The sequence below is a fragment of the Myotis davidii genome, unplaced genomic scaffold (genome assembly GCF_000327345.1).
Source record: "Myotis davidii unplaced genomic scaffold, ASM32734v1 scaffold88, whole genome shotgun sequence".
In the NCBI taxonomy this organism is placed as follows: Eukaryota; Metazoa; Chordata; class Mammalia; order Chiroptera; family Vespertilionidae; genus Myotis; species Myotis davidii.
Window position 1 is genome coordinate 2,121,732 of NW_006300377.1, and position 10,766 is coordinate 2,132,497.

The 10,766-nt window shown below is 54.2% G+C and overlaps 1 protein-coding gene across 2 annotated transcripts in view; it reads left to right on the forward strand.

Moving 5' to 3' along the window:
* GRIK3 (glutamate ionotropic receptor kainate type subunit 3) overlaps positions 1-10,147 on the forward strand; it is a 196,611-nt gene extending 186,464 nt beyond the window's left edge. Inside the window, exons 14-18 of one of the 2 annotated variants that reach the window (XR_001516150.1) lie at positions 1,829-2,051; positions 2,512-2,762; positions 5,310-7,635; positions 10,097-10,102; positions 10,135-10,147. Coding sequence is in view for 1 of the 2 variants with exons in the window: in XM_015572874.1 (XP_015428360.1) it covers positions 1,829-2,051; positions 2,512-2,762; positions 5,310-5,504 (669 nt within the window). In the remaining variant the exon portion in view is untranslated. Of the gene's footprint in view, positions 1-1,828; positions 2,052-2,511; positions 2,763-5,309; positions 7,643-10,096; positions 10,103-10,134 lie in introns of those variants that run through there. The other variant, XM_015572874.1, reaches the window with a different exon arrangement.
* The last annotated feature ends 619 nt before the right edge of the window (positions 10,148-10,766 follow it).

Consider the following 10,766-nt stretch of genomic DNA (forward strand, 5'->3'; position numbering starts at 1 on the left):
TAGAAAATAAGAAATGTCTGGGGAGTCAGAAGAGCTGGAAATTGGGAATGTGTTTAAGGGTAATAGTAGCTGGGGGCGGGGGCGGGCATTGGGGCTGCAGGAGAAGCTGAGGTGGAGGAATAGCTGGGCGATGGACTAGCTGGAGAGCACAGAAGGTCTGGAGGCAAGAGTTGCAGAAGCAAGAGAGTAACTATGGAGGTGGAGTAGCTGAGAGCGGGAAGAGCTGAAAATAGAACAGGCTGAGACCCGAGAGGAGCTGGGAGCAGCCAGCTTGCAGCTCTGGTGGAACATTTAAGCTCCAGGCATCTGAGCCCTTCCAGGCCTTTGGCTTTGGGGGCAGATAAACTTGCAGAGAGGAGGGGCTGCTTGTCTCTGAAGGTGTCCCCAGACCCTGTGCCCAGGAGCTATCAGTGGTACCTGACAGAATCTGGGCTCAGGTGGAATTCCAAGTGGGTTCCCGCCTGCTGCTTCTGAGGCCTCTCCTCCTCCTGGCACGCCTGTGTCTCCAGGAGCCACTGTCAGAGGGGACAGTCCTTATGGAGCTAGGGAGCACCCCACCTCTCCCCACCCCCACTGCCCCGACTCCGGGAAGTTTCTTCACCATCTCCTGCCCATCCCCAGCCCCACGCCAACCTGTTTGAGCATATCCATGCCATCATGCACAGCGGAGCTGGACCAGATGCCAGTCTGACGGGCTGACATCACAGACAGGCGCAGCCAGACTTGGAAACTGCCGGGTACAATGGGGCCCACAGAGCCACCTGCTCCCCTGGGATCAGCGGGGACAGGGCCGATCCCTGCTCAGAGCAGGCAGCTGGCAGGTCCTTTGTTCCCAAGAAATCTCATGAAGTTCATGCACCCGGTCGGTCTGCCCAGTCTCCTTAGCAGCAGGGGGCATGCAGTGTCAGCCCCCTCGCCTGGCCCCTGTGCCCTCTGACTCTCCCCAGCCAGGCAGCACAAGCACAGTAGCCTGCCCACCAGGCCTGGTTCTAGGGATGCTGGTTCTATCCATGCAGCAGCATCTAGCCCAAGATGCTCTGGGGACAAGGGGTAGGGAGCCTGCAGACACCTGCTCAGATGGCTCCCACTCCGCTCCCCATTCTGCAGTTCTCACCCTGCTTCTCTCTCGCTGTAATGAAGTGGAACAAACAGAAACCCTCACCTTGGACAAGATCTTCCCCTGAGACACAGTGCACAAGAGAGGCCGCTGTGGCTGAAGTGGGGGGTGGGGGCAAAACCTACCGAGCTTTGCCCTCGTCGGCATCCACCTCCCCTCTCTGCCCTCACAGTAGTCTCTGGGAGGCCATGCAAGGCAGTGGTTAGGAGCATGGACCCTGGAGCCAGTGGGTCTGGGTTTCAGGCCTGGCTTCGCCACTTAGTATCTGAGTGACCTTAGGAAAGTTACTTAGTCATGCCTCAGTTTCCCCACCTGTAAAATGGGGCTAACAGACCTGCCTCCTATGATTTCTGTGAAGACTCAATGAATAAATGCAGTGACGCCCTTAGAACAGGGCCTGCACATGTAATCATTCAGTAAATATTAGAGAGAGAACATTAATTTTTTAAAAGTCAGTGTGAAAACCACGTGTGCCATGGTGAAGAGCCAAGGGTTTCCAGACGGGGGGCCTACATCTAGTTCTTGGCTTTATCACTTCCCGGCTGTGTGTTTGGGAAGTGCCCTCCCAGGGCCTCAGTGTCCACATCTGAGCAATGGGTGGCCCTCCCTCACTCTGAGGACTGTAGATAGAGTCCCATGTCCTGAGCCCTGCTAGGCAAGGTCCCCAGTGTGCTCAGTAACTGTGTGCATCACCCCTCCCCTGTGGCCCAGAAATCCAAGATCTCCACCTTCGAGAAGATGTGGGCCTTCATGAGCAGCAAGCCCTCGGCGCTGGTGAAGAACAACGAGGAGGGCATCCAGAGGACGCTGACCGCCGACTACGCGCTGCTCATGGAGTCCACCACCATCGAGTACGTCACCCAGAGGAACTGCAACCTCACCCAGATCGGGGGCCTCATCGACTCCAAGGGCTACGGCATCGGCACACCCATGGGTGAGCGAGGGGCTGCATGTGGGGGCCGGAGGGCGGGACTGGGCGAGGCCCTCACATCCACTCCCACACACAGGCTCCTGCTCCCACTCCCAGCTCCTTCCGCTGAGCCTAGCAAGGTGGCATTTCCTCAGCGCAGAGATGCAGGGGTGGAGCCATGTACCTTGGGAGGTCAACCCCGGCTTAAGCAGAGCACTGGGGCCAACGCAGAGGTGGGGGCAGCTCAGAGGTCATGCCTTCTCTTCCCGGCCTCACCCCTGTTGAGGCATCCCAGACACAGTGATTCATAAGCAAGACTCCCTGCCCCAGGTGAGGACCCTTCCTCCCACCAGATGCCATATAGGAGAGACTTCCGGCAATTGGGTGCCCCTTTGATGAGCTGACCAAGAGGGCTAGTGATGGCGGCTGACACCGTCCAGACGGACCGAGCGCCGCTGACGTGTGTCTCCGTTTCCCACGTCAGGCTCCCCGTACCGGGACAAGATCACCATCGCCATCCTGCAGCTGCAGGAGGAGGACAAGCTGCACATCATGAAGGAGAAGTGGTGGCGGGGCAGCGGGTGTCCCGAGGAGGAGAACAAAGAGGCCAGCGCCCTGGGGATCCAGAAGATCGGGGGCATCTTCATCGTCCTGGCCGCCGGGCTGGTTCTGTCAGTGCTGGTGGCCGTGGGCGAGTTTGTGTACAAGCTCCGCAAGACAGCAGAGCGAGAGCAGGTGAGCCCCAAGCCCTGGCCCCTGCACCGGAAAGGGAGGGAGAGCGGGAGGGGCTGATGCTGGGGGTCACACCTCCTGCGCACCAGGCCCAAGGTAGTGTCTGACCCCATCCTCCTCAGAGCCCACCTGCATCCCTTCCAGCGGGAAGCCAGCCAGGCCCACCTCTGCTCCGACTCTGAGCAAACCTCCCGTCACGGTTGTTCATGCCAGGCCAAGCCCCATCATCTCCAGCCGGACCACCGGCCTGGCCTTCCTGCCTCCACACTTCCTCCCTGCCACCCACTCTCCATCCACAGCCAGCACCCGGTTTAAAACTTGATTCAAACCAGGCCATTCCCCTGCATAAAACCCTGCAGGGTAATTATGGGAGCTGGGTGACGGTTACATGGGGGCTCATTATCCTGTTCTCTCTCTCCTTCTGCGTGTATTTGGAAATTTCCATAATCAAAAGTTTAAAAAAGAAAAGGGGTAAGGGAGAGGTTCGGCCCAAACGTTCAGATGGGAGAACCTAGACTCCACCTGTCTGATTAATTCAAGCGTGGCTCTGGGCCCTGGGAGCAAATTAGAATCACAGGAAGAGAGTTTTTTAAGTGCTAATGCCCTGGCCTCACTCTCGGGGACTCCGTTTTAATTGGCATGTGGTGGCGCCTGGCATTGGCGTCTTAAGAAAGTGTATGGCGTGATTTCAGTGAGCACCTGAGCGGGGAAGGCCGCTATGCTGGGGGGAGCGCCACTCAGCACGAAGCTCAAAGCACTACGGGCCAGTGTGGAAAGCGATGGTCGTGAAGTCGTGTGTACAGGGGACCGTTAAAAACAGGCAGCTTTTACATCTGTCCAGAATGAAATGGTGTCCTCTCTAACCAGTGAGCCTGAGTCAGCAGTGCACCCCATGAAAGTGGCCAAGGAGATATGTGGTTTTGTTTACAAAGATGTTCATTGACATGTTAATTATTTTGTGAAGAAAAGTGGGGGGAAAAAACTAAATGTCCAATAATCAGGAATGACTGAAAAAATTACATTTAAAAAAAAAAAACCTCTGTAGGAATTTTCATTATAATTGGAATGAACTCCAAATTCCACCAAAAAGCCTCCAGGATCTGGCCCTTGCCCACCCCTCTGACTTCCTGCTGCCCTCCCCGCCCCTCTTCTCTGCTGCACATACATCCATCTCCTTTTGCGTCCTTAACGCACCCAATGTGTTTCAGCCATGGGCCTTTGCACATGCTGTCCTAGCACCTGAAATGACCTCCCCGCAGCGTGCCATCTTCTCAGCATCGTCTACTCATTCGGTTTCAGCTCAAATGTCACCTCCCAAGGAGCCTTCCCACCTGTCCCTGCTTCTAAACCCTCTCTGTCCCATGCCACTGCTTTATTCTTAACAATAGTTATCACTGAAAGTATTTGTTTACGTGTTTATTATCTGTTTCTAGTCCATCATTAGACCATAAGCTCACTGAGGACTGGGACCTTACCTGTCGTTTTCCCTGCTGTATGTCTAACACCTAGAATGGTGCCTGGCACATAGTAGGGGCTCAATAAATATTTTCAGAATAAAGAGAGGGAGGTGAGGGTGATGTCCTGTGTTTCGTGGGGGAACAAGAGGAAGCTTGGAGAGGTCCCACAGCTGGTAAGAGGCAGAGCCAGAATTCAAAGCCAGGTCCTGTTCCCTGCATCATACAGCCTTGTACAAGCTGCCCGGTACTGATTCCCTGGCCTCACTGGGCAGCAGTGGTCCCCACTGCCTTCCACTCAAGCTGCAGGACAACCTCTGCCATCATACCCCTGCAGGCAATGCTGCACATTTGCTGTTGCTTTCGGTACTCATAGGGACCTAGGCCAGAGGAGGCCACTGCCACTCAACTGCCCTGCAGGGGCCTAGCTCCCCTTAGTTGAAGCCCTCCAACACTTTCAAGTGTTTCTTAAATCCTGACTCTGAGCCAGGACTAGTGTGGGGGCTGGGCTCATGTGGGGGGTGGGGGGAGAGGGCGGTGGGACAGAGTTGACTGGTTCCTGCTCTCAGAATCTAGTGGAGAAAAGTCAGACAAGGTCAACTCCTCAAACTTTAATGTATATGCAAATCAGAGCCTCAGTGTGCTCATCTGTAAAATAGGTATAAGATGATACTATCTGCCCTACTATCTTTTTTTTTTTTAGTATATTTTTATTGATTTCAAAGAGGAAGGGAAAGGGAGAGAAAGATAGAAACATCAATGATGAGAGAGAAGCATTGATGGGCTGCTTCCTGCATGCCCCCAGAGGGGATCGAGCCCACAACCCAGGCCCTTGACCAGAAACAAACCTGGGTCCCTGCAGTCTGCAGGCCAACACTCTATCTACTGGGTAGGGCTCAAGCTCCAAACAAGAACGTGACGCTCTGTAGGCTGCTGCACAAACTGGTCATCTTGCAGGGGGCAGAGGGTGGGTGGGATGAAGGGGTGGCAGAGACCTAGTGGCCTGAGCACAGGCGCGGGAGGAAGAGCAGGAGTTGGCTGGAATTGCAGGGCCAGGCCTCACCCATCTGCTCTTTCTGTCTCGCTCCCACCGCAGCGTTCCTTCTGCAGCACCGTGGCCGACGAGATCCGTTTTGCTCTCACCTGCCAACGTCGGGTCAAGCACAAGCCGCAGCCTCCCATGATGGTCAAGACGGATGCCGTCATCAACATGCACACGTTCAATGACCGCCGGCTTCCGGGCAAGGACAGCATGACCTGCAGCACATCACTGGCCCCCGTTTTCCCCTGAGCACTGGTAGGGTGGGGACCCCAGGCCCAGGGGCAGGGTGGAGGAAAGCAAAAGAGACTGGAAGGCACGTCCCTGTCCCCACACTGGGCTTGGGGACCAGAGCTGCTGCCTGCCTATTGGGCCAAGAGCCCTCTGCCCTCACCTCCTGGGAAACCAGCAGGCCCCCAGGCCAGCTGCTTGAGCTCCATCTCGTCTTGTTTCTTCTGTGGGTTTCCAAAGCTGCCAGCCGAGACAGCCACGGCCAAAGGAAGCACACGCCTCTCTCAGGCCATGCTCACCTGCGCCTCCACCTTCCTCCACAGTCACCAGTTTCTGCCACGGCCCTGCAGGGGCCAGAGAAAATAGCTCTTTTATTGCCACTCCTTCCCCATCAGCCCAGTTCTCCTGGGGCTTGACTACGAGACCAGAGACACATACCCTGGACATGGCAGGGGTGTTCTCATGTGGCTGACAGTGGGACAGTGGGAGCTACAGACAGCGGATGGCCATCTGCATGCCTGGGCAGAGGGAAGACCTCATCCCCTGGGGGCTGCTCAGAGGCTTCTGAATTCCTGGATTTGGCACCAATCATGGTAGCCCCTGTTTGGGCAAAGTTGAATGCAGAGAGCACCATAGGGGAAAAGAGGAGTTTGGGGTCTGGGAGAGGCTGCCATTTTGAATTCTACGGTCAGTGTCTAATGGCCACACTTCTTTAGGAGAGAGGGAGAAGAGTCGAAGCAAACTCTTCTCCACTTTCTGGCCAGAGGAGAGACAACCCCCTGAAACTCTCAAAAAAGACACCCAGAGACTCAGCCAACATTTGAGGCCCAGAGGAACAGTGGTTTCCATGGAAATCCCATAGGCCTTCACGTCATGGGATCTTATTTTGCTGGTTACCAAGCTGCTTTTCAGACCCTGATGGCATGAGGGAGCTTGGGCTGTTTGCCTTCCACTCATCAGCAACTCCCACTGCTGGCCGGTTGGCCTTAAGATCCTTCGTCATTCTGGGAGAAGAGTAGCCTAGATCAAAGTGAAAGTCGATTCACCTTCCTCAAAAGAGGGGTCCAGGTCCCAGGCACAGGCTAACTTTGTGGTAGGTGGGAAAACTAGAAGGGCCCTGAAGAACTCCCGGCCTCCTGGTCTTGCCAAACCTAAAGATACCCCCCAAAAAATGAAGTTTTAGGGGGCAGGATATCATGGCTGGTAGAGGCTCCAAAGGTGGGAAGATAGAAGCTGCCTTTTGGAGAATTAACCAAAGACCCCAAACAAAGACACAAGGTCATCCTGGAGCCTGGTCTCTTGTCCAGAGCAGCTGGGACCTTGTAGGGCTTGGGGACTCGGCAGAGGAGTAGTAGCAGGCGGGGTACCAGTGAGGGGTAGACCAGATGGCCTGTAGGTTCCAGCCAGCTGTGATGGATGTTCTAGAGGTTTGTGACTTTAAGCGTCTGGGGAAAGAATGCGACATGAAAGGTTTATGAGCAAAGTGTCCTTAAAGAGAACCTGATAGGGCCAGTAGGGCTTTCCACCGCCAAGGGCAGAGGGCATTCTCCCACCAGGGGATGAGGACTGAATCTGGATGGGGACCCAGAGGCACCAGCCACCCCCTCCTACCTCTCTCCTGTTTCTGCTTGAGGAGCCTGGTTAGGGAAGAGCTACATTTAGGTCTCAAGGACCTTCTCAGCTGGGGGAAAGGGTAAGCTCTAGCTCCCCCAGGGACTTCCAAAGCAGTAGAGCACAGTGGGCTCATGTGACAAGTACTGCCACTCCTACGAATCAGAGTCGCTCCAGCAGGCTGTGTGCACGGGAGGTAGAAGAAGCCGGACATGCAGTGTAGCCAACACATGTAACAATAGGAAAAGCCATGCTGTCATGAGCTCCTGGGTGCAAGAGTATGTGGTGCATATATGTGTATCTGTGTCTTTATATGTGTGAGTTTTGGGGACTGGGGGAGAAGGACAGATTTGGACATATACAGAGTCCAGGGCATGCAATAATAGGGAATCCTTTGGGTTCTGGTGTGTGTGTGTGTGTGTGTGTGTGTGTGTACACACGTGTCATGTGTGTGAATTGAGAATGAAGGAGACAATTCTGGACAAGCAGCAGAGCTCCATACATGTAAAAATAGGAGAAGCCATGTCATAATGGGGTGCTGGTATATATATACAATTGTGTGTGTATGTGTGTGTGTATCTGCATGTGCATTTGTGCACCAATGGCAGAGGGTAGAGGACAGAATAAAACCTGCAGCATTGCCAAATATGTCTTAAAGGAGAAGCCATGTCATCAAGGGGTCCACATGTGAGCATGTGTGCACAAGTGTGTGTGGGCTCATGTGTGCAGCAGAGAGTGGGAGAGAGGACAGAACCAGACAGACATGCAGCAAGGTTCATGCATGGCATGTGTGAGAAGCCCTGAGGAACTGGAGTTTGTGAGTGTGTGTTTGTATGCTCACATGCATGTTCAAGCACACACATGTTACAGCTCACTACAGGAACAGAGATGGACAATCAGGAAGGCAGAGAGCCAGGGTCTGTTGGCACTTCTGTTGTGAGGAGAGATCTTTTGTCACAAGATTTGCAAGTCTGTCTAGGCATAGGCACAGGGAGACTGTCAGGCATGGGCACAGGGAGACTGTCAGGCATAGGCACAGGGAGACTGTCAGGCACGGGGAGACTGTCAGGCATGGGCACAGGGAGACTGTCAGGTACGGGCACAAGTTGGGGCAAAGCACTTAGGAGCTTGTGGCTGGTGACTTTGTTGCTCCAGGCAGAGTGCCCCGTTTTAAGGGGAAAATGCCATATATTTGCAATTTCCAGGTGACGCACAGGGAGACTGTCGGGCACAGGCACAGGGAGACTGTCGGGCACGGGCACAGGGAGACTGTCAGGCATGGGCACAGGGAGACTGTCAGGCATGGGCACAGGGAGACTGTCAGGCATAGGCACAAGTTGGGGCAAAGCACTTAGGAGCTTGTGGCTGGTGACTTTGTTGCTCCAGGCAGAGTGCCCCGTTTTAAGGGGAAAATGCCATATATTTGCAATTTCCAGGTGACAGGATTCTAATGAATTTGAATTTGCCCATTTGTTCTCACCAACCATGAATACTAACCACTGTCCTTCTTCATCCAGTACAATTTCTTGGCACACGCCCACATCCATGCTCATATCACACACACATGTGTGTGCTTCTGTGTATAACACTCCATGGACCTGTCATGTTTTTCTGAGGCTCTGCATATAGACAGACTGATGAGAGAAAGAAAAGGAAGGGCATGAGTAGAAAGACATTTCATCAAATGAGTGAAGAACGGTGGATAGCAGAGGTACTATTCAGTGAGGGAAGTCCCCCAAGATACTGAAATGATTTGGGGGCTCCAAAACAGAAATGGGATGACATGCTGCGTGATCTTTCTCCACATTCCAGCTTATGTCCATATATGTGGCTCATGTTCAATGTCTAGCTGATGCCCTATGTTTGTCTTCAAGACCAGCCCAGGGTTCCAAGTGCAGTGGAAACCACTTCTGCCCAAGTGTGAGCTTGTCTCTCGAGGACTCCAGGTTCCACTACGTCTGGAGGAGTCAGGTGGGAAAAGGTCTTCCCAGCAAGGGGGATCCCATGGAACTCAAGTTTAGGCCGGCCTGCCAGTGGGGTGGACTGAGCCATGGTGGGTGCACATGGGCACATGCATAGAGGTGCTGGGGTCGGGGGCTGGGAGAGATGGGGAGTGTAAATGCTGATTTAGATGGAGCAGAAGGTGGGACTTGCCTGAGCAGGTTCTACTGTGCCTGCCTGGCCCCACATGCTGGCCCTAAACAGAAGAGTGTCCCACCTTCCACCCCTATCTCCCACCTCACACCAGTGCCTCCTCTCAACCTGCTCAATGTGGCCAAACTAAGGGCAGCAGTGAGGGGACACACACAATAAGCCCTCCTTATCTCTCTCTCCCCCTGACCTGTCGCTGGTCTTTGCTGGGACACAGCTCAGACCCCCCATCACAGCCTAAACTCCACCTGGCTCCCCCTTGGGCACAGGAAGGGGTCTCTAGCACCATTAGGTGAAGACTCCAACTGGCTAGAAGTCACTCCCCCTCTCTAAGCTCTCACAGGGCGGAAGTCAGAAGAGGACAGTCAGAAGTCCTCCCTGCCTTCTTTTCCAGGGGGTGCTATGTGTGGGTCTGCCGCTGCTTCTCACCACTCAGCATGAAGCAGATCCCTCCCTGAGCCACCCCGGCTATACACACAAATATCTGGAAACAGGCCAGACTCTTGCCCACATCTGGAATGGTCCTGTGTGGAGAACCATCTGGGAAGGGCCTCGCTCTGGTCAAACAGCTGTATGGACTTAACATCTGGGACTGGCCCAGCCCCCTAGACAGATGCAGAAAATGAGCCCAATCTTGTAGACAGGTCTCCAGAATAGACACATCTGGAACAGTTTCCCAAGGGGGGTGGACACATGGGGAATGGGCCCATCCGTGTGGCATGGTGGAAGGTCCTGTCCTCTGCCCCATGCCAGTTTGAATCAAGCCTTCATTCCAGTCCAGCTTTTGCCCTGGAGTTAAAATTTCAGAGCTGAGGCCATATGTGACGTCACAAAACTGTTTTTGGTAGAAGGTGAATGTTCTGTACAATATATATATGAATGTAAAAAGATATATATATATATGCTGTATATATATGTGTGTATATATATATATGCACAGTGTATATATGACCTGTAGCCCATGTGTATATGCACTCCTCCCTGCACGTCTGCACACAGAGTGTACATAACCCAGCCAGTATGGGTGGGGACCAGGTGAGAGATGGGGGCTACAGCAGCAAAGTCTGGGACAGAGGCACCCTGGGCCAGGGATGCAGAGAGCCTGGTGGGGGTGGAGCAAGCCCTGAGGCAGACCCTGAGGAAGAGGGGGAACCCTGGAGGCTGGAGGATGGACCCTTGCATAGCAGGTGCCTCCTTGGGAGGAACGGGTGGGGGAGGAGCCTTGTCTCCCTCGAGTGTCAGAAGCAGAACAGCAGGGCCTGTGACATGGGAGCGATGTCACGCCAGTACTGGGCTCCCGAGACCTGCTCTAATGCCTGTCTGCACAATTGGCAGGCAGATGTCAGGTTCCACCTGGAATAGCCTCAGAGGCCTCTGTCGCCGACTCTCACCCACACACCGGGCACAGCTTGTGGCTAGGGAAACGCTTTTTAAAGAGAATGGCCAGCATGCCTGTATGGTGTCCCCATGCCCTCGTGGTTGGCCTGCCCTTGTTCCCTGCTTTCTAGGACGGACCTCAAG